Below are 24933 nucleotides of genomic sequence, written 5' to 3'. Positions count from 1 at the left end.
TTAGCACATACACCCGTGAATTGGAAAAATACTTTCCCAGAGCAAGAATAATTCCTACAACATTCCTTTAAATTGCTATAAAAACCTTCTCTGGTCTTGTCATTTAAGTTCGTGACTTGAAAAGCACCACTTGGCTGTGTTGCTTCTGTACCATACATTCACAGTGTAAATGTGGAGAGAGATAAAATCTCTGTTTAAGCTAGTTATACTTTTTTTAAATAATACTATATATTTAAATAGGACCTTGTTTATCCTTGTACTTGCCTCCTGTAACCCCCATACATACAGAGAGAAAACGGGGAACACTAAACCAGTTCGCTTTGCTAGATTCCCAGCAATGTGCAACAAATAAAGCCTGATGATTGGTGGAGAGAACATATTGCTAACATTGGTGAGCTTTTTCTATACTATACACTTAGGAGTCTATGTATAAAAGATTTGCCATGCGGATGTCTTAAGCATTCACCCAGGCACAGCGAATGATCATCGTATTGTTTGTAATATTATCTCCTATGATTGTCAGCACTATATAATGGCCATAAAGCCGTATTTTTTAATTGAGATACAGTGAGAGAAAAAAGTATTTGATCTCATGCTGAATTTGTACATTTGTCTACTGACAAACAAATGATTAATAATTTTAATGGTAGGTTTATTTTAACAGTTAGAGACAGAATAACAAAAATCCAGAAAAACACATTTCAAAAAAGTTATAATTTGATTTGCATTTTAATGAGTGAAATAGGTATTTGACCCCTTTGTAAAACATGAATTAGTACTAGGCCACTCCAGGACCTTTATGTGCTTCTTCTTGAGCCACTCCTTTGTTACCTTGGCCGTGTGTTTTGGGTCATTGTCATGCTGGAATACCTATCCACAACCCATTTTCAATGCCCTGGCTGAGGGAAGGAGGTTCTAACCCAAGATTTGATGGTACATGGCCCCATCCATTGTCCCCTTGATGCGGTGATGTTGTCCTGTCTCCTTAGCAGAAAAACACCCCCAAAGTATAATGTTTCCATCTCTATGTAAGATGGTGGGGATGGTGTTCTTGGGGTTATAGGCAGCATTCCAACTCCTCCAAACACGGTGAGTTGAGTCGATGCCAAAGTGCTCGATTTTGGTCTCATCTGACCACAACAATTTCAGTTCTGCTCTGAATCATTCAGATATTCGTTAGCAAACTTTAGACAGGCCTGTACATGTGCTTTCTTGAGCAGGGGGACCTTGCGGGCCCTGCAGGACTTCAGTCCTTCACAGCGTAGTGTGTTACCAATTGTTTTCTTGGTGACTATGGTCCCAGCTGCCTTGAGATCATTGACAAGATTCTCCCATGTAGTTCTAAACGCGCCAGGACGAGCCTGCTGATGCTAATGCTGATCTGCATAACAAGGAAAATGTATTCAAATTTGAGGAACACTCACATTTGAGCAGATAAAAAAGCGCTTGTAAGAAGACTGAAAGTTAACCAAATAGCATCAGCAGGCTTGCCCCGGCGCGTTTAGTCTAAGGAGACATCATCTGGGGCCAGATGTCTCCTTAGACAAAATGCGTTGTGACGAGCCTGCTGATGCCATTGCATTAACTTTGTCTTCTTATAAGCGCTTTTTTATCTGCTCAAATATGAGTGTTCCTCAAATTTGAATACATTTTCCTTGTTATGCAGATTCACACTATGTGGAACTTTTATTTCATTTATGGTTGCATCCTGTGAGCATATGAAAAGGATTTGATCTACCTGCCTCTGAGTTTCCCTCCTTGCTGTGAGTTCCCTGAGTGACAGTGTGAACATCATCTTCCTGTGTCAACATCCCCAGATGTGGATGTCCCTTTGTACTGGTGTCACCACAAGCCTTGACGACTCATTGGGCTTATGTCTTGTTGAGTCCATTAGCTCTGGTAAGCCTCTCATGTTGGTGTTGGCTTCTCCCATTATCTTCTCTTTACATATGTTTTCCTATTTATGTCTGGAAGTTGATATTCATCTACCTGGATCAACATCACATCTCGAGATGGTTTATCCGTGGATTATTTTCACTTATTCACTATTACAGTGTAGTTTTAAACCAGTTCGCTCATATGTGTGTTTCATATATGTCTTTTAGATGTTTACATACACTTACACTTTAAACATTTTCTCTCATTAAGCGAATATATTGCACCAACAGGATATGGGTATCATAAGGTGGCTGAATGTACCTTTAGGTCCCTTGATTCACCCATGACAATTGTGAACTACAGTAGTTCCTATGCAAATACTGAAGTTTTCTGTAGGTTGGCATTTGCATAGGTATGCCCCTACCCCTTTACCTATAGCACACTGCTCAGGGCCTGTGATAGGTCACTTGAGAACAGACAGAGGTCATGCCTTCTTCCACAGATGCCTACGATTTTTGGTCATCTTCTGCAATGCTAGAAGGAAGAAGACACAGCATGGTCCAGTGGCAGACCCAACCGGCATAGAGGCTTTTGGAGGGGACCATGGGCTAAACAAATACTCTATTGTCCATAGACAGGGCACAGGTGCATTTAAAAAAAATAAAAATAATAATATATTGTTAAGTGCAGTAACCGCCTACTAACATCATAATAAACTTTATATCCATCTGTCCATCCATAATACTAAAGCTGTCTGTATTGCCTATAATATGGTTTCTTATCTTGATTTTCAAACCCCACCAAGAGGCATATTTCGCAGGTCATCATACTCTATATACAGTATATGCACAAGTGGAGTTATCACGGTCACTTATTTTAACTACCTGGTTGGATAGCTACTAGAAATGAACTGATGATGGGGCCGAGCAAATTCTGTCTTGCAATCACAATGTATATAATAGTAAAAATTGAGAGCTGTATTGTGAGCTGGAGCATGCATAAGCCAAAAAGGCTAAAAGCCGTAAACTGTAAGATGGTTTCCTCGCCTGCTACTGTCTGATTGGTCTGTCACTCACTAGCTTGCAATAGATTCCAGCTGCTTACATCCAAAGCTTCAATTAAATAGGGAGGTTGAAATAGGGAAACTGTCATTAGTAAAACATCCTGTGACATCAACAGCGGTTGAAGGAGAGAAAGGTGAATGTCCTTGAATGGCCTAGTCAGAGTCCAGACTTAAACCCCACTGAAAATCTGTGGAATTACTTGAAGACTGCAGTCCACAAACAGTCACCATCCAATTTAACTGAACTTGAGCAATTCTGCAAAGAAGAGCGGGCAAATATTGCAAAGTCTAGATGTGCAAAGTTAGTAGAGACAAATCCCAACAGAATAAATGCTGTAATTAAAGCAAAAGGTGGTCCAACACAATACTGACACAAGGGGGTGATCCTTTTTCCAACTCAAGTGATTGTTTTTATTTTTTTTTCTGACATGTTGGTGTTATATATTTCACTTTCATGTTATAAATTGCACTGAGTAAATACAGCTGGAAAGCCTGAAATGAAGACATACACAGTTTTTGTTTTATCCAGCTATATTTACTTTATTATTTATTCTAAAGAGGGTGATTCTTTTCTTTACCCACTGTATGCTGCATCTGTCTGTGTTAGGAAGCTCTCTCTCCAGCAGTGTTCCCAAATCATGATCACTGGTGCAATAGAAAGCAATTAGTGCCTCTATTGTGAGCCTTTAGATGAATTTCTCCACAATGCCTAAAGTTACAGATATAAAAATAGCTTTTACTGCCTGGTCAGCATATGTAACTTCATTGTTGTGCATGGTCTGATCACAGGCTTCCTTTAAAGTAGAATTCTAGGTAGAACATTACTATCATATGCTGTGATATACCAGAATCACAAACAGGAAGAGAAAACAATACCCGAAATTATATTTATTATTTATTTATTGAAAACAAAGACATATCAACATAAAAAATAATATATTTGCATTCTTGGCCTCTGTGATATACCAATTGAACTCTGCCATGGCAATTACACAGAAATAAATCCAAGATGGTGGTGACGATGGCAGTGATGTCCAAGCTATTTTGGCAAGTAGTCGGGACTCCTGCAAATAAAGAATATAAGATAATTTTCAGTAAATAAAAGAGGTAAATATACAGTATAACTGAACAACAGACAGGCAGTAATGCAATAAAGAATAACTCTGCCTTACACTATTGCTTAAGGGCTCAGTTACATTTGCTTTGACTTTAACACACATTAAAAGGATAAGTTCACCTTTAATAACATGTTACACACATATTTGGGGTGTAAAATATAACATGTTATGAAGGCACCAGCCTCCCGCATCTTCCCCAACGCCTAGCTATAAATATAAAAAAAAAAAAAAAAAAAAAAGGGGCCGGCCGCGCGGAACTCCGCCCACCTGGCCGTGTCACTCATTCACAGTGCTCTGTGAATGGAAACCTACAAGGTACAGCAGCCTTTGTGGCCGTCAGCTTGTAGTTTTCAATGAACCATCAGGTACGAACAAGCCTATACACTGACAGATCTGCAGGAGACCTGCATGGCATCAGCAATCTTCTGATCGCTGCTGCAATGTTTTACAGGCTCCTGCAACAAAAATTTTTTACCTGCAAAAAAAATGTGCATTTATTATTTTTTCTTAAAAGGTGAACTTATCCTTTAAAGCGCCTACTGCTTCAACATGCTTTTTTGAGGTATTTTTGATGCTTCGGTGATGGATTGATGATGCTTTTTTTTTAATGAAGCTTGGCAAATGCCCTGTGTGTTGATTTTCTAATTGTTTTAAAGGGGCCAAGTAGAACCCCAGTCCATTAGTACTCCCATTCAGCAGATCCCCAGCTCATTAGTAGCCCTGTTAAGCAAGTCCCTCACTTTATTAGTATCCTCCTCATTCAGCAGATCCCCTACTCAGTAGTAACCCCCAGCTCTGCTGATCCCGCGCTCAGTAGTAACCCCCAGCTCTGCTGATACCCTACTCTGTAGTAACCCCCAGCTCTGCTGATCCCGCGCTCAGTAGTACCCCCATCTCTGCTGATCCCGCGCTCAGTAGTAACCCCCAGCTCTGCTGATCCCACGCTAAGTAGTAACCCCCAGCTCTGCTGATACCCTACTCTGTAGTAACCCCCAGCTCTGCTGATCCCGCGCTCAGTAGTAACCCCCAGCTCTGCTGATCCCACGCTCAGTAGTAACCCCCAGCTCTGCTGATCCCACGCTAAGTAGTAACCCCCCAGCTCTGCTGATCCTGCGCTCAGTAGTAACCCCCAGCTCTGCTGATCCCGCGCTCAGTAGTAACCCCCAGCTCTGCTGATACCCTACTCAGTAGTAACCCCCAGCTCTGCTGATACCCTACTCAGTAGTAACCCTCATTCAGCAGATCCCCTACTCAGTAGTAACCCCCAGCTCTGCTGATCCTGTGCTCAGTAGTAACCCCCAGCTCTGCTGATCCCGCGCTCAGTAGTAACCCCCAGCTCTGCTGATCCTGCGCTCAGTAGTAACCCCCAGCTCTGCTGATCCTGCGCTCAGTAGTAACCCCCAGCTCTGCTGATCCCGCGCTCAGTAGTAACCCCCAGCTCTGCTGATACCCTACTCAGTAGTAACTCCCAGCTCTGCTAATACCCTACTCAGTAGTAACCCCCAGCTCTGCTGATACCTTACTCAGTAGTAAACCCCAGACCTGCTGATCCCGCGCTCAGTAGTAACCCCCAGCTCCACTGACCCCATGCTCAGTAGTAACCCCCAGCTCTGCTGATCCCACGCTCAGTAGTAACCCCCCAGCTCTGCTGATCCTGCGCTCAGTAGTAACCCCCAGCTCTGATGATCCCGCGCTCAGTAGTCACCCCCAGCTCTGCTGATCCCACGCTCAGTAGTACCCCCCAGCCCTGCTGATCCTCATCTCTCTCTGGTCGCGGCTCACCTCCCGCTTTATTGCTCCCACGCTACTCAACATGTATGACTAGTTCCTCTGTGTTCCCATGTTGCACACCATGTGTTCAGTCTGCTAGTTGCTACACTCCAGTCCAGACCCTGCTCACTTTCCTGCTGCTCTGTGATGCACACCAGATGTGATGTCTGCAGCAGACACTTCCAGAATATATACACATGTACCAGAAGTGACTGGTGATGACGTCTTTCTGGTTCACTTGTTGGTTTTCCAGTGCATCCTGGAATATCTCACGCCTGCAATACCTCAAAACAAAGCGAAGGCTGAATAAAAGCCTCTCAAAAGCTGCAGGTGCTATAAGCGAGTGTTGTCATAGACTTCTATGGAGGATTTGTAGATGCTTTGAAGCACTAAAAGCAACATGGGGTATAATTTTTGAAGCAAAGCAAACACAACGTGTGAACAGGACTATAAGGTGACCAATTTTATTTATTGACATGGGCTTTGATTGGCATTCAGAGTGCTTTAAAAAGCATGTCCAATGCCAAAATTTGAAGCAAGTTTAAACGAGCCCCAGAGTGTGGTCACCTCCCAGCATAAAAGAAGAGAAACTTCCCATAATGCAACAGTAGCCATCTTTATCCTTCTTCATGTACATTATTCAGCGGTATGGTGGGCACAGAGATAATTTCTGAGTGAACACCATTATGTATGTCAGCAGTTTGTGAAGCAATTTATAAAATGAAGGAAGACAGTACAGTTACAATACAATTTAATGCAAAAGCATTAGAAGGGCCCTGCTCGGAAGTGTATATCATTTGTGTATTTAGCAGTTTGCCTGGAGTTCAGTTTTCAATTCAGAAGGGTAAGCTATCCCAGTCACGGTATGCCAACTTCTACATACACACTTCTGCACACACTTTCTGACATATTTGGAAAATCCTGTTAAAGTCAACTGATCAAGAACACCAGTTCTGTTACATTTCAGGAGGTATTTAAACTGGAGTGACAGCTCTCTGTCAACAGCAGCCAAAGTGTAACAATAACCACATGGAAAGGCTCTCCATTGCCTTATTGACATATCGTATGAGATGGATAGAGTCTGCTACTTCTCTGCAGGAAGCAGAACCAAGTACTTTACACTAATAATGCAAGACATTCTCCATAATTCTGCATAATGACTACCTGATGTCTGGGATATTATGTCTTCCCAGGGTCCTGCTATGACCGCTTGTATACGACTTATATGTGCAAGTCAGGTGGCCAACGTGACCATCATTACTACCATAAAGGAATTATACCTACAGGTAAAATCCCATATCAGTCAGTGCCAGAAATGTATATAATTCAATCTAATAAAAAAAAAAAAAAAAAAATGTAAAAGGTATCATATTCTTCGCCTATTCCTCTTTCTTTAAGGCTCTGTTCACACCTGTGCATTTTATGTCGGTCTTAGGTTCAGTGCTTCAACAAAACGATGACCGTCTGCACACAGACACCAGCTCCCTAGGTGATAGATGTGAATGAAGTAGATACAATATGGCTTCAGCTCCTGTCCTCCACCTGTAGAGAGCTCCTCATATGTGTTTCACCCTTTTCGGGGCTTAATTGTAGAGGCATGTATGATTAAGCCCCGAAAAAGAGCGAAACACTTCTGAAGAGTTCTCTACAGGTGGAGAGCAGGAGCTGAAGCCATATTTTACTGACTTCATTCACGTTTATGCAACAGGGAGTCATTGTCTGTGTACAGAAGGTCACCATTTTGTTGACGTCTACTAGAGCCTGACAAATTGATACTGTGTCTTACACCAGTCTATTCACATCCTGATCCAAATGATATACAGATTTGGGGGGGGGGGGGGCATTCAAGCAGCACTACAAAAAGACTTGAAAAATGCAGGGCTGTTGGGCAGCGGTGGCATTTATGATTTGTAGCCAAACAGCCCTATTACTGGGGGGTCACCGACCCACAAAAGGTAAAACAGCAACAAGAGGAAGGAAAAATGGTGTTCTAGGGGGGCCCACCAGTTTTAGAAAAAAATTAACCAAATACTAATATAGATCTTAAAAAGTTGACATATAAAGTTTTATTACAAACATTAAAGACAAAGGTACATAGAATTAAGCATTATATATCTGAAAACAAGGAATTACTGTCAAATGTATACAGTCAGTGACGTGTTCCGCAGTTATTGAAGCTTTTTCAAGACATTACACTTGAATACATGACAGATATCCAAAATAGAGTCTTTTATATATTAAAAAAAAAAACACAACCACCAAATATGTGCAGAGAGGTAATCACATCTTCCCAGGCTGCAGGGAGGTTTAGAGAGGGACCAACAATGGGAGGGAAGTGGGCCAAACCACAGGCCTATATGATATGAAAGAGCCACTGGTATGTATAGGATGATAGCAGAGGACAATAGGGATTAAATAATCTTGGTTCCACTTCTGTGGTCTTAAAGTGGTTGTAAAGGCACAAGGTTTTTTACCTTCATGCATTCTATGCATGAAGGTAAAAAACCTTTGTGCAGCAGCCCCTGCAGTCATCATCTAAAACTAACCTGAGCCCCCTGTCGATCCAGTGATGTCCATGAGAGCCTTGCCCCTCTGGAGACTTGCACTCCTGATTGGCCAATCAGGAGATGGTGAGGGCAGGGCTGAGCCACTGCTCCATGTGTGAATAGACACACAGAGCCGCGGGTCGTGAGCGTGCCTGCTTGGGTGCCCCCATAGCAAGCTGTTTGCTGTGAGGGCACCCGGCTGAAGGAGGGGCCAGGAGTTCTGGCGAGGGACCCAAAAAGAGGAGGATCTGGGCTGCGCTGTGCAAAACCACTACACAGAGCAGGTAAGTATGAAAAGTTTATTTTTAGAAAAAAAACCCCCAAGACTTTAATATCACTTTAAGCCCCATACACATGGGCCGAATATCAGGAGGCATCGGCCAGTTCAAGAAAAAACGGTCAACATTTGGCCTGTGGGTATGCCACCCTTTCCAACAGATGCCGGCCAATTGGCTGGCTTCAGGCGACAGACTCCCGATCAGCGCTCTCCGCCAATGTCGGAGTGTTCTGGCGGGGGCATAGTTAGTACAGCAACTACGACCAGTGTGTACCTTATTGTAATCCAAGATTACAGATGTTAACTGGCTGCATTTTATGTCGTTTCCCAGCCTCTCCATCGGCCATACACCCATCCCACAATCTATAGCTTCTAGTTTTAAAAATGGATAGGAGGTTCTTCCACTCAGCTCCAACAATAAAGCCTATTAGACAACAATATATCTGCAAGCTATAGGGACTTGTATGAGTCAAAGTCTCCGACTGGTCATTTTGGGTTGGTTACTAAGGATTTACACTATCCAACTCCTGGGACCTCTCCCTTGGTTACTTTGATTACCTGCATTATTAAAAGGAAAGAAAGTACAATAGTATCAAGATGCTGGTTGGATAGTGGTTGTAGCCAGCCAAAATGCGGGGTACTCATTCACCAGTAATTATGGTGGAGCCTCTCCCTTCATCTCCTGAACACACGGATACTGTCAAACAAAACAAATAGGAAAGAACCCACAGGGGTTCTAAAGAGGGAGAAGGGGAATGGGGCAAACCGCAATCTTTCCTTAAAATGTAAACTTTATTGGGTATCAAAAATTTGAAAAAAACTGAATCACATGTAATAGGCTATACATAAATTCATAAAAAATAGGACAATGTTGTCGCTAAAACCACACATCCGGGTTCACAGTCAGAGACACATGCACGGACATCAACATCATTTGTTTCAATTAAGCACATGCATGCTGAGGATCAGGTTAGACCAGTGTTTCTCAACTCCAGTCCTCAAAGCGCCCCAACAGGTCAAGTTTTCAGACTTCCCATTTTTTTGCACTGGTGATTTGATCAGTTTCACTGCCTTAGTAATTACCACAGCCGTTTCATCTGAGGGAAATCCTGAAAACATGATCTGTTGGGGCGCCTTGAGGACTGGAGTTGAGAAACACTGGGTTAGAGTGAGTGCTAGGAAACATTAGTGGTCTTGGCCGACATTCAGCTATACAGCACACAGTTGACAGCTACACTCACTAATTTCACTGATTAACCACCAGTGGTAACAATTATAAATTCAATATTGTAGATGTTCGATAGCTCCACCAAAGGTCAAATGACTAAGATGGCATTGAGTCCAGATGCCCCGAGTACTGATGGCCATGCATTGCCAGAGTTGCCGTCTATATACTTGCAGGTGCAACCCCCTGGGGGTACTGAAAGTCTATTGTCAGGTGGGAGAAAGCAATGTCTGCTAATAGCACCAGCGCGGCGTGACCGGATGTTGAGGTGAGGGAGAGAGACGCAGCCGGACCCAGTCCCAGCTCTATCCCCGCTCTCATGCTGTGAGCTTCGCGGTAAAGCGGAGTGGGAGACACTGCCGGCTTGTCCTCATGGTGCCTGCTAGCCTCCTCTGAGTGACGGATGCGGTGTAAGGGGGAGGATCGGTGTCAGCTGTAAGAGAAACCCTGTATGTGCAGCTCTCCTGGGAGGACTGACAGTGACGCGCCGCCTGTGTGAGAGAGAGGGGAGCGCGCCTACCCGGGATCGAGCGGGAGCTGCGGGGGTAGCCGTGTGAGCGGAGACGATCCGACCCATGCTGCAATAGCCTTGAACTGGAGGGGTGAGTGACTCGCGGCAGCGAGTGTTGAAGCATATAGTGGGAGGACCGATGTAAACCTGTGAAACATTTTAAATAGTAACTGGAACCCCTGAAACTGGTACGGGACACTTAGAATTACACAGCCATTGGAGGAGAGAGGCTGCAGTAGTCCTTGCTGGGGGATATATACTTATAGGTATACACCGCATCTAACGGGCTCATTATGACCAGGAAAAAGGGGCTGGAGGAGACATCAGCACAGGAGGGTGCAGGGGCCCTAGCACAGCGTAATCCCAAAGAAAAAGGAAGTCAAGCAGCCGCCAAATTGGAGCGATTTGCTCACACTCCAAACCAACATTCAAGTATGACACCTAAAAAGAACAACCACATAGGGGGGACCCAGCATCAAACCAGCCAGCCTGGAAGGAGAAGCCTTGCCCCCACGGGGGGTGCAGTGGTAAACGCCCCATTAGACCCGGGGGGGAACGGTATGGTGGAGGGGGGTCCTAGCTTAGCCACGGAAATGGAAGATGGTGGAATAGCATCAATGGCCGAGAAGGAACCATCACTGAGAGATATCTTCCTAGCAGTAAATAGCTGTAAGGTATCTATCACTGTCCTTTCAGCACAAATGGAAAGCTTTAAAGGTGAATTACTGTCGGTAAAAAATGATATGCAGGTGGTCTGCACTCGGCAGCAGCCTTGGAAGACAGGATCAGCCAGGTGGAGGATGATGTCTCCCCTTTAAGACAGGAAGTCACACTTATGAAAAAACAACTCAATGAATGTATGCAAAAAATGGACAGTATGGAAAACAGATTGCGTAGAGAGAATTTGAGGGTGTTGGGCCTTCCTGAAGGCTGTGAAGGCAATAATCCAGCTAAATTTATGGAAGATTGGTTAAAGGAGAGATTCGGGAGGGAGTCACTCTCAGAATTTTTTTCCATTGAACGTGCGCATAGAGTGGCTACCAGGACATGGGCTCCAGGGGGTCACCCAAGACCACTGATTTTTAAGCTATTATGCTTCAGGGACAAAGCCACCATTCTGCGGAAGGCAAGGGAGATGAAGAATATTCAATACAGGGGTGCAAGGGTCTCAATATATCCGGACTTTTCTCCTGAGCTTCAAAGGCAGAGAGCCAAATTTATGGAATGCAAGCGCAAGCTGCAGCAGCTGAAAATTAATTATGCTCTATTGTATCCAGCACGCTTACGCATTGTGGCACTGGGGGAAACTAAATTTTTCAATACTCCCACCGAAGTTACAACTTGGTTAGAAAAAAACAAAGGAAGAGTACAGCGAGAAGAGGAAATATAGAAAAGGCAAAGGATCTGGAAATCAAGAGAGGACTTTTTTTTTTTTTTTTGGACTTTTTTTCTCTTCCTTTTCCCCTTTTTTTTTTATTAAAGGGGGAATGGGGAGGGGGAGGGGGAGGGGGGGACACGCAAAATTTATTGGTTTATAAGCACAATGGAAATAATGGGGATAGTTCCCCTCTTACTGGGTCCGGGGGTGGTAGGTTTGTTTTTCTCACCTTGAATAAATGTGCCCGGTCACTATAGAAGCCTCAGGGGTAGGCCCAAAATTGGGCAATAGGGATAAAAATAATGGGGGGGTAGGGGGGAGGGGGAGGTGGGGAGGGGGGAGGGGGAGGTGGGGTGGGGGGAGGGAGGGGAGGAATATGTGTATGGGTGTGTGGTGGGGAGGGGGGAAGGTCGATTTTGAAGTAAGGGGAAGCTTATCTCACAAATATTATAGGAGTCACATAAAGTGGTGGTTTAACTTTGCTAAGAGACACAAGCAGTTAGGATTCACAGATGTATGGTAGAGGTGGTTTAAATAGCACTTGGAAATTAAAAAAGAAGCTCACTATATGTTCCTGGAACGTTCGGGGAGTTAAAGATAATTTGAAAAGGCAAATGATTCTCTCTACGGTAGATAAGGGGAAGGTTCAGATACTATGCCTGCAGGAGACGCACCTGGATAAAGAATCTATTAAGATAATGGACCATAAAAAATTTCAGATGCAGTTTCATTCCACTCACACCCCGTACTCAAGGGGTGTGATTGTCTTGATTAAATCGGGGATAGCTTTCTCCTGCAGCCATAGTAAGGTGGACGTAGTAGGCCGGTATATTTTTCTCTATTGCACAATTGAGAACAGGAAATGTGTATTAGCTAACATCTATATCCCTCCCCCCTTTGGGAGGGAGGTTTTGGATGACCTAACTGAATTTATGGCGAGCCTCCCAGGGGTCCCGGTAATAGTAGTCGGAGACTTCAACATGACCATGAATAATGGAGTAGACAGGTTTCCTCCAAAAAAGCTGGGTAGGGGAAAACCTAAGAGTCCACTTCTACAGTATTGTGAGGAAGTGAGATTGGTGGACATCTGGAGAGAGAGAGACACCCCGGGGTGAGACAATATTCCTGTCACTCTAGGACACATGCCACCCTGTCTAGGATAGACCTAGTGTTGGGTAACGAGGAATCGCTGGGTATAGTGGGAGAAATAGAAATAGTTTACGAGCCAAGGGGGATTTCGGACCACTCACCGGTGGGAGAGGCATTAATAAAGGTGACTGGAAAGTAAACCCCTTTTGGCTCGAGATCATTGAGGACGCGGGTGCTGTGATGGAGAGTTTGGTGGAATTCGCAGAGTTGAATATAGGCACAGCTCCATTAGGGACAGTTTGGGATGCCCTGAACGCTTTCCTCCGGGGGATCTTAATTCAAAAAATATCCCACACTAAGAAAAAATCACAGATAGAAGAACTAAAAGTTAAAGAGAGGGTTAAAAAAGCGGAAGAACGGTACGTTGAGGATCCATCCCCATCCAGATACGAGGCGTGGGTAGAGAGACAAAATGAGTATAGTAGAATGGTTTTGGAAAAGACGGAGAGGAAAAGGTTATTTCAAAAACGGAGGTTTGCCTGCGAGGGGGAGTGTGTTGGGAGGACCTTGGCCCTGATTATAAAGGCCAACGGCCCTCCGAATTCCATACCAGCGATTGAAGGAAGAGAGGGAACAATAAAAAATACTAACCCAGAAATTTTGGAAGAGTTTAGGGAGTACTTTAAAAATCGATATGGCTCGGCACAGGAAGACGTGGCGGGGGAAATGAGGGCTTTCTTCGGCCAGCTTAAGTTAACTCCGCTCACGAGAGAGGATAGGGAAATGTTGGAGGCCCCTCTGACACTTGGGGAATTACAAAGGGCTGTGGCAGATATGGCGAACCAGAAGGCCCCTGGTCCTGATGGCTTACCCATAGAGATCTTCAAAAAGTATGGGGAGTTTTTACTCCCCATGCTTTTGGAAGTACTAAATGGCACTGGGAAGGATGGTAACTTGCCGGTGTCTATGACAGAAGCCACTATAATAATGTTGCTGAAAGAGGGGCAAAACCCGTTAGAGGTGGCATCATATAGACCGATATCACTGTTATGTTCGGACGTGAAGATTTTGGCAAAGGCCCTGGCAACAAGGCTAAAGAAAATAATCTCGAGAGTAATCCATACAGATCAAACCGGGTTCATCCCGGATAGAGCTACAAGTATGAACATAAGATGAGTTTATTTAAATATGCAGATCCCCACGGTGAATAGCGGTAAGAGAGCGCTCCTCTCGTTAGACGCCACTAAGGCATTTGATTGCCTGGAGTGGCATTATATCTGGAAGGTACTGGCGGAACTCCAATTTGGCCCCAGCTTTGTTCATTGGCTGAGCCTTTTATATGATAAGCCAAGGGCAAAGATTAGAGTCAACGGAGAATGCTCAGAATGGTTCCAATTAAGAAGGGGCACCAGGCAGGGGTGTCCATTGTCACCCCTCCTGTTTGCCCTGGCAATGGAGCCGTTGGCTGCGGCCATAAGGGCGTCTCAGGGGGTTCAGGGGTTTAAAAGAAGGAGGGGAGAGGAGAAAATAGCAATGTACGCAGACGATATTCTGTTGTTCCTGGGGGATACACAGGACTCATTAAGGACGGCCATGGGGTTGATCGAGGACTTTGGCCATTTTTCCGGGTTAAAAATTAATTGGGAAAAGTCAGCAATATTACCTATAGACCCTTTGATGGAGCCTCTTCCGTATCAAACTCCACAAATAAAGGTAGTAAATCAGCTGAAATACCTGGGGATTAATATCTCAAGGGATCCGGAACAATATATCGCAGAAAATCTAGTCCCATTAATGAAAAAACTTAAACAGAAATGCCGGGTGTGGGGACGGTTGCCTCTGTCGGTCGCCGGGCACTGTAACCTGATAAAAATGGTTTGGATGCCCCAAATCCTATATATTATACACAATTCACCTGTCTGGATCGCTAAACGTTGGTTCAACAAAATGGACAGTTTATTTAGAGAGCTGATCTGGAAAGGCGGGGCAGCAAGGATCGGTTTGCAGACGCTCCGGCGACCGGTAGAGAAGGGGGGACTGGGAGTGCCGGATCCGGGATGCTATTTTTTGGCATCACAGGTCCAGCATATGGGAGGGTGCAATAGGCCCGGGAAAGGGGTAACAGGAAATAACGTACTACTAGGTGACACCAACCATGACACTATAGTAGAAGCGTTGGAGGCGGACTCCTTTATTACTAGATGTCCCACTACCCAGCTGATGGTCAAGAGCTGGACCAAGGTCAAAAAAATAATGGGCTACGTAGATTTCTCGGAGTTCTCCCCATTGTGGGATAATAGCAAGCTTAATGAGGTAAAAATAATGGGAAAGATCGAGGAGTGGGATCGGCAGGGCATCCATTTTCTCTCACAGCTTTATAAGGCTGGGAGTTTAAAAACATTCCAGGAGCTAGTGATTGAATTTGCAATCCCCAACCGTTCATTCTACAGATACCTGCAGGTAAGGCACGCCCTAGATGCACAATTCAACGGCAAGGAGCCACTATGGAGCGATATGATCTCTTTGAGAAAACTGGCCGACTCAGATTCCACGAAAGGTCTGATCTCTGACATGTACAGGAGTTTGAGAAGCTCGTTTCAGGGGATTAGAGTGGAGGATAAAAATAGGAAGAAATGGGAGGACGAGGTTGGGATAATATCGGACAGTCAATGGGAGTATGTATTGTCATCTGGACCCGGGGTATCCCTCTCTCCATCACAGGTAGTGTCCCATTTATATCTGATATATAGGGTGTATTTTACACCATTAAAGATGTTTAGGATGGGGAGGAGGGAAGACTCGGGGTGCCAGAGGTGTGGAGGAGAGAGGGGAGACCTATTACACATGTTCTGGAGTTGCCCCAAACTGTACGGATATTGGAAAAGTATTGTGGACAGGATAAATTCTATTTTTAAGACATCACTGAGCCTGGGTGCTAAGACCTGCCTACTAGGCCTAATGGAGGAGCAACAGCCCGCGAGAGATACACAGACTGCAATAGTTAGGTGCCTGTTTCAAGGGAAAAAACTTATAGCTAAGAACTGGCAGAGAAAAGAACCCCCGACGGTCGAAGAATGGGTGAAAGAGGTAAAGGAGGAAGTTAGTAGAGAGAAACTCATATATAAGAAAAGAAGTAATTATAAAAAATTTGAGAAAATATGGAAGGATTGGGTGATGTGGGAGAAGCACCGAATGAACGATGAGGGAGAATAAGGTTTGGAAGGGTTGGGGGGATGGGGGGGGGGGGGGGGGGAATGGTGATGGGGGAGGGAGAGGGAAGGGGGGAAAAGAAAGGGGGAAAATTTTTGTATGCCCCTTCGGTAGAGGAGGGTATTTTATTGATGTTTATGCTCCTTGCCTTTTTTGTGGACTGTTGTACGAATATGGTAAAAGTTGAGATCTATGTAAACGCCGGCTATGTCAGTCCCCAGAATGTGACTTGATTTGTCCTTTTTTTAATGTGAAATGTTACTTTTTTCAATAAAGAGGATTAAAAAAAAAAAAAAAAAATAGCACCAGCGCAGTGTATATGAAACAAGCATCAAATCACTGTTTAATCAAGCTATTGGGAACAAGTGTATTATGTCTTCCATGTGCTAAGTAAAAGGCTAGTCAAGGCTTGGAAGGGCAAAAGTATGCCGCTGGACTGACTCGGGGCGTACTCCTCTACCACTCCATGACATCTACCATCACTGTATAGCAATGGTTGGGCTAGTCACACTGGGACAATCAACCCCGTTTGGGGGTACTCAGAGCTACTTGCACAGGTTAATATCTCCAGATAGTGCCAGGCCATCCCAGTCTGTCCACTGGGTATACGCTGTACCAAGCCAGCTTTACAGTCCAGCTGATCTTGATGTGGAGATGTGTACTGTCAGTCCATCCATCCTGCATACCTTCGTTGTGTGCTCACTGTGATAAGCCGTGCTCTCAGGCGGGCGGATTACCAAAGGGGAAGTGGTGGAAGTATGGGAGCCTCGGATACACTGGTGAGAGCCTCGGTGCCTCGCTGGTTTGATATCTGTTTTCTTGCTTCCTCCTGATAAGTGGAGTGGCATTTAGCAGCCGATGGAGGGGAATTGCATGGTGGACCGTGAACAGGGGTATGCGAAAAACAGGCACACAGACACGGTTCGCCTACTAGGTGGCGTGGGCTTCTTCAGGGTTTGATTACCTACAACCTGGGAACATTTTGGATTTGCAACATGGATTTTCACTAGCAGCAAAAATGGGACTGGGGTTCTAACCCTTGAAAAACAAAAATCATTTTTGTTTTTCATGCCATTAAAACTACAGATAGCAAAATAGATTTTATATGAATAGTACAACCGGTAAAAAAAATATTTACTTTAATAACTTTCACACATTTTTTTTTTTTTTTATATATATAAAAGAACACTTGAATGTTCTGGGATTTTTTTTAGCGCACAGAAAATTTCTAAACATTTCTCTCCATTTCACTCACTATAAGAACAATTAGAGCTACAGTTACCGAGGGAAATGTGTTTTCTGCCAAGGTAAACCCACAAGCTACTTAATACACTTCAGATTAAATCATGTTAATTATTTTTTGAAATTTAGAAAACCTCTCTGGAGGAATGAGATATGAAAAAGCCAAATTTTTTGCCGACAGTGAAGGGTTGGTGTTAGCGACAAAAGGATGATTGAATGGTAAAATGGTCTGCTTCCGTCTTTTGTACCAGAACAGCGCCTGATGTTTATTACATGTGAAGAGTTATTTAAACTGCTTCTGGAAATGTATGATTGCCACTGTGATATAAATTATACGTAGGCTAGGAAAACATTCCCCCAAGCAGTGTTTACCCAAATGTGGTGCAGGGGTCTTGAAGCTTTTTAGACAAAGAGCCAGTTCATGGTCCTTCAAATGGTTTAGCGGCCAGACTATGGCCAGTGGTCCTTAGGAATAAAAATTGCCCCAATACGACACACGGTCGGAACTTCCGACAACAAGCTCCGATCGCACATATTCCGTTGGAAAGGCCGACCGTGTGTACAGGGCATTAGGGTTCAATATTGAGTTGGTTCACCCTTTGCAGCTATACCAGCTTCAACTCTTCTGGGAAGGCTGTCTACAAGGTTTAGGAGTGTGTCTATGGAAATGTTTGACCATTCTTCCAGAAGCGCATTTGTGAGGTCAGGCACTGATGTTGGACAAGATGGCCTGGCTCCCAGTCTCCACTCTAATTCATCCCAAATGTGTTCTATCGGGTTGAGGTCAGGCCAATCAAGTTCCTCCACCCCAAACTCACTCATCCATGTCTTTATGGACCTTGCTTTGTCAACTGGTTCAAATCATTTGGTGGAGGGGAGATTATGGTGTGGGGTTGTTTTTCAGGGGTTTTTTCAGGGGGTTGGGCTTGCCCGTTAGTTCCAGTGAAGGGAGCTTTTAAGGCGTCAGCATACCAAGACATTTTAGACAATTTCATGCTCCCAACTTTGTGGGAACAGTTTGGGGACGGCCTCTTCCTGTTCCAACATGACTGCACACCAGTGCACAAAGCAAGGTCCATAAAGACATAGATGAGCGAGTTTGGGGTGGAGGAACTTGACAGGCCTGCACAGAGTCCTGACCTCAACCTGACAGAACAACTTTGGGATGAATTAGAGCAGAGACTGCGAGCCAGGCCTTCTCGTCCATCAGTGCCTGTCCTCGCAAATGCATTTCTGGACGAATGGTCAAACATTCCCATAGAGACACTCCTAAACCTTGTGGACAGTCTTCCCAGTTAGAGCTGCAAAGGGTGGGCCAACTCAATATTGAACCCTACAGACTAAGACTGGGATGTCATTAAAGTTCATATGCGTGTAAAGGCTGGCGTCCCAATCATTTTGACAATATAGTGTATGTTAGGGTTTACAACCACTTTAAGGCTTCACAGTAAGAGCTGTGAAAATGAGGAATATACTCCCTAAGGAACTAGTTCTAGACAGTATGTTTAAAAAAGGTGGAAGCATTCCCAAATGCACAGACTATACTGGCTATTAACATTTATATTTAATAATACCAAAGATTGTTGATTCAGGGAATATCCCATTGGTTTAGCGGATCAGGAAGGATGTTTTTCCTTTGAGCAAATTGAACCATGCTTTCAATGATTTTGTGCCTTCCTCTGGATTAACTGTGAGTATATTTAAGTTTGTACTTGTTTGTAAATTATTTCTATTGGTTGAGATCGATGAATTTGTTTTCAATCTAAGCAACCAGTAGGCAGAAGGTCTTGCCACCAATGGCACCAACAACCTATGACAGCTATCAGAGAAGGCCTGCGTGGCACAGAATTTTGTGGCATGAGAAGTTCTATAAAACCCTTTCAAAAACAAGGATTTTACAAAGTGTTCTTTAAACAGCTATAGCTTTTTTCTGCGACAGAACTAAGTGGCTTGTGCGGTTACTAAAGCTATCATGCACATTAGATGGCATCTGGACTTTCAAAGTCTGCTAAACAATTGTTACAGTGAACAAGTGCACCACACTTGGATCATCAAAAAACAAATTATCTAGTCTATAAGGGGAAGGGCAAACAAACATGACCAGACATCAACTGGGCAAGAAATATAAATTCCCAATCATTAGTTATCCCAAGAATGCTCATCTAGGGAATAGGCTGGATTTGACAAGGATCATCTCATGTTTAAGGGTCTCTTAGGTTTCTGCCCTGAAGAGTCCTCTACGAATCCTTTAATAAAGGACATGACATTCCATCACCACATTCATTCTCCTGCTAAAAAGCCTACAGCGGGAAAAAGAAGAAGGCATACAAAGGCACCAAAAACAAACAAAATACTAATCAAAATAATCACCTTCATCAATGGTGAAGACATTGTGACCACCTAACCACTTGTACTTAAAGTAAACACACCTGATTTAAAAACAAACACGCAGTGCTGCCCAGTAGAGCCAGCTTCCTCATAGGTACTTCCATACCTGAAGAGTCCTGCTTTGCAGGGTGAGGCAGGCTGCTGACAGATCCATATTCTATACAAAGACCAGCCACAATGGATACGTGCCTATTGCTAAAAATCCCAAGGTTCTCAAGGTCAGTCTTGGTTGGTGGGCTCCCTGATCGCAATGCACACACACCTTTTTTACATCAGACTGACAAACTAATCCACGAAATGGAATTTTAGATTTAGAGGGTTCAAAATGAGTCTTCAGCTCCACAAATGTTAGACGTTTAAAAAAAAGACAAACAATTTCTCCCCCACTTGAATGAATAATATTCTACGAGTGGCTCCATCGCGGACTATTTAGCACCAATGTTTTCTCAAGTACACAATAGACCGATTTAACCCAGTAAACCTTTTTCCATCTAGAGGTCTATGGGTGTTCACTGCTATGCAACTGACCCTTATGCCGCGTACACACGAGCGGACTTTCCGGCAAAATTTTCCGGCGTACCGGAGTCCATCGGACAATTCGATCGTGTGTGGGCTCCAGCTGACTTTTTTTTTCTCAACAGTTTGCTGGACTTAGATTTGAAACATGTTTCAAATCTATCCGACGGACTCGAGTCCGGTCGAAAAGTCCGCTCGTCTGTATGCTAGTTCGACGGACAAAAAGCCACGCTAGGGCAGCTATTGGCTACTGGCTATGAACTTCCTTGTTTTAGTCCGGTCGTACGTCATCACGTATGAATTCGTCGGACTTTGGTTGATTGTGTGTAGGCAAGTCCGTTCATTCAGAAATTCCGTCGTAAAGTCCGTCGAAAAGTCCGCCGGGCAAAGTCTGCCGTAAAATCCGCTCGTGTGTACGCAGCATTATACTTCTAAACTTGGCGTGATGCGCCAAAAAGCATCTACAATCTAAAAATAACTTCTTTTCACACCAACTAGTTTTAGACTAAAAGCAGTGACAAATGCTAGATGATCATTACCCAATTGGCCTGAGAAATAATCTGGTCTATTACAGCAGAGCAGACGGAACCACCTAATCATTCACGAACCATTTAGTATTCCAAAAGGAGAGAAAAAGTCTAAAATTTCCCCAGCTGACTAATATGCTGCCCAAAAGAACTACATGGGGTCTAACCCCTATCTATGGCGGGATTTTAAAGGCAGTACTCTAAATATAATTTAAAAAGTTTTTATTATTACAAAATTACATTCATTATAAAACAAAATTTTTAAAAGTATACATCAACCATACGTTGACCTTACCCTAGATAACTGGGTTTGGTATTCAAGACAGATCATGCACAATTCTGTTCCTCTATTGAATAACTCCTCCACACACTCAACGCGTTTCTTGGATAAAATCCACTTCATCAGGAGTTCATTGGTGGAGTGTTTATATATTAACTAGGCGTGAAAAGAACATATATGATTATCAAACATTACATTGTCACTTTCAAACAAGAAAGATATCATCAGGGCCTTGGCCCCTATGTCTATCCCTATAAGGGTGATTGGTTTCATTCCCCTTCTTTTTGTTCATGTGCTCAGGTACATTACATTGTCACTTTCAAACAAGAAAGATATCGTAATATCACTAGGCATCCAGCATCCAAACCATGCAAAGGATCAAACAGGATTACCTGAGCACATGAACAAAAAGAAGGGGAATGAAACCAATCACCCTTATAGGGATAGACATAGGGGCCAAGGCCCTGATGATATCTTTCTTGTTTGAAAGTGACAATGTAATGTTTGATACTCATATGTTCTTTTCACTTCTAGTATATGTATATGTATATAAAAACACTCCACCAATGAACTCCAGATGAAGTGGATTTTATCCAAGAAATGTATTGAGTGTGTGAACCCAAAAATGAACAGAATTGTGCATGAGCGGTCTTAAAATACCATACTCACTTATCTGGGAAAAGGTCAAGGTATGGTTGATGTATACTTTTAAAGATGTTTGTTTTATAATGAATGGAATTTTGTAATAATAAAAAAAAACGTTTTTAATTATAATTGTAGTACTGCCTTTAAAATCCCGCCAAAGATCGGGGTTAGGCCCCATGTAGTTCTGTAAATCTGGCAGATTTAAGGCCCTATATACCGTATATCATTTTTCTAATATGCTATCCAGACACAAAGATGACAATCTTAAAGTGATACTAAAGTCTTGTTTTATTTTCATTAATAATAACAAACATGTTATACTTACCTGCTCTGTGTAGTGGTTTTGCACAGAGCAGCCCCAATCCTCCTCTTCGGTGCTCCTGGCCCCTCCCTCCTGTTGAGTGCCCCCAAAGCAAGCAGCTTGCTATGGGGGCACCGAGCTGAGCCGCAGCTTCCTGTGTCCATTCAGTAACGGAGCAGCGGCCCTGCCCCCCCTCTCTCCTAATTGGCTCACTGACTGATTGACAGGAGCGGCAGCCAATAGCGTTTCACTACTGTCCAAGCCAATGAGGAAGCAGAGTCCCAGACAGCGGAGTCTCTCGTGCAACATCGCTGGATCGAGATGGGGCTCAGGTAAGTATTAGAGGGGCTGATGGGGGCTGCTGCACACAGAAGGCTTTAAATTTTAATGCATAGAATGCATTAGGATAAAAAAAACTTTTGCCTATACAACCACTTTAACCACTTCCCACCCGGCCACTGCACATAAACGGCCGGGTGGGCCATCTCTCCTTCTGACTTGACGTTCAGGAATGTCCTTCAGAAGGAGCGGGATCGCTCACGCGCGTGCCCGCGTAGCAGCGCGATCCCGATGCGCTCGTGTCATCCAGACACGGCGCATCTCTGATCGGCAGGAGGGCTCTGCGATTGGTCCTCCTGATCACATGACGGCCGTGTCGAATCACAGTCGTCATGTGATGTAAACACAGAGCCGGTTGCTAGGCAATCGGCTCTCCTCTCCTCACGCGGAAGTTGTCAGTGAGGAGAGGAGAGCGGATCGCTGCAGCCGGCTGGTGATCAGTGAGTATGAGCTGTTTTTTACAGCTTTTTACTTACTGATCACCAGTCTAGTGACCCCACACATGTAAAAACACACAGTAAACACAAAGTAAACACACAATGTCCCCAAAACACATGTCCCCACATAGTAAAAACACCTGTCCCCCACATATGTCCCAGTAAAATCACATGTCCCAATGATTATCTGCACACATATGTCACCTGCGCACAGCTGTACATGATCATTTGCGCACGTGTCCGTGATCACACGAACCAATTATTATACACTTAACGGGATTTTTTTTTTACCAAAAACATGTAGCAGAATACATTTTGGCTTAAATTTATGGCAAAATTTGATTTTATTGAATTTCTTTTAAAATAGAAAGAAGAAAATATTGTTTTTTTTGTGGCTGTATTTGTGTGAACAAAATGATAAAAATTTAATTTGGGTACAGCATTGAATGACCGCGCAGTTGTCATTGAAAGTGTGAGAGCGCTGAAAGCTGAAAATTGGTCTGGGAAGGAAGGGGGCGAAAGTGCCCAGTATTGAGGTGGTTAAGGACATTTTCCACCATAATAAAATAACGGACATTGTGAAAATTGAAAGTGCTGGTGGTAGATTATCCTGATTCATATGGTTATTTTTTTTGATACTGAAAGCTGACTGAAATGACCTAAATGTTGCTATTGTGTGGCCAGCAGTATTGCTCCCTTTATTTAAGGGTGGTGTTATGGTATGCACAAAAGTATGCTTAGCTGAAGCAAAAAAAAAAAAAAAAAAAAAAAAAAAAAAAATCGGAAACAAAACCACAATCAACTACCATTTTACAGGTATAGCCAGCTTGAACTATATGCATAATTTCATTAAAAAATGGCATTACTGAACTAGACAGACAATGCACTATTAACGGTTACCCTTTCCTGTCCCCAATTTGTATAGTAACGTTAACCAACGAGATACCTTGTGCTGGGGATACAGTTATAAACTGCCCTGTTTTCTTAATGGAACCACTGGTGGCTCTCTATCCAGGCTTATGGTGACCTCTCCGGATCCAGAGTGGTTCCAGAACATGTGATCACTATGCCAGCTATGACAGTGATTACACGTAAGATGAAGTCTTCAGCCTACACATGTCACTGAAGCATAAAGGGATCAGTGTTCAGGTTTTATACTGTAATCGCCAGATAAAATTAGTTTTAAAAATACAATTTAAATTTAGAAAATGAAATGCAAATGAGTCTTACAGGCATGAATGTAAAAGCATGGACATCGTCGCAGAGGAAAGCTTTCTCCTCTATTTTAATAATCATTATAGCGGTTTTAATTAATGCCAGCAAATCTACTTTTCCACCAAGGGTTTGAACCACTTTATGTATAGCATTTATACATGATGTCCCTCATTTCTTTGTTACTTCAAAGCATAGGATGTGGTGTGCTATGATCAACGAATCCATTAGTTTGACCGACTCAATCAACCATTGTTAAAATTCCAAAACGGGTCCTATTTAATTTATTCATCCAAGATTCACAGGTAAGAGGGGGCACAATTATTATTATTATATACATGATTTATATAGTCCAACAGTTTACGCAGCACTTTACAATGTAGAGGGGGGACAGCACAATAATGCCCCGTACACACGGTCAGACATTGATCGGACATTCCGACAACAAAATCCTAGGATTTTTTCCGACGGATGTTGGCTCAAACTTGTCTTGCATACACACGGTCACACAAAGTTGTCGGAAAATCCGATCGTTCTGAACGCGGTGACATAAAACACGTATGTCGGGACTCTAAACGGGGCCGTAGCCAATAGCTTTCATCTATTTATTTATTCTGAGCATGCGTGGCACTTTGTGCGTCGGATTTGTGTACACACGATCGGAAATTCCGACAACGGATTTTGTTGTCGGAAAATTTTATAGCCTGCTCTCAAACTTTGTGTGTCGGAAACTCCAATGGAAAATGTGTGATGGAGCCTACACACGGTCGGAATTTCCGACAACAAGGTCCTATCACACATTTTCCGTTGGAAAATCCGACCGTGTGTACGGGGCATTACAGTACAGCTCAATACAGAAGGGACATGAGGGCCCGGCTCGTAGAGCTTACATTCTAAAGGGAATGGGTGGTGGTACAAAAGGTAATAGATGGGGGAAATGATTTGATGGGGTGGCTCGGGGACAGTTGATAGGTGGGTGTG

The 24933-nt window shown here is 43.6% G+C and overlaps 1 protein-coding gene across 1 annotated transcript in view; it reads right to left on the bottom strand.

The window, feature by feature from the left end:
• Positions 1-3823: 3823 nt before the first annotated feature.
• Positions 3824-24933, bottom strand: part of MRPL13 (mitochondrial ribosomal protein L13) — a 119735-nt gene continuing 98625 nt past the window's right edge. Inside the window, exon 7 of the mRNA XM_073632904.1 lies at positions 3824-4005. Within this exon, the coding sequence (XP_073489005.1) occupies positions 3981-4005 (25 nt within the window). The 3' untranslated portion in view covers positions 3824-3980. The remainder of the gene's footprint in view (positions 4006-24933) is intronic.

This window comes from Aquarana catesbeiana, linkage group LG05 (genome assembly GCF_042186555.1).
Source record: "Aquarana catesbeiana isolate 2022-GZ linkage group LG05, ASM4218655v1, whole genome shotgun sequence".
NCBI classification, from domain to species: Eukaryota; Metazoa; Chordata; class Amphibia; order Anura; family Ranidae; genus Aquarana; species Aquarana catesbeiana.
This window is presented reverse-complemented; position numbering and strand designations above follow the sequence as displayed.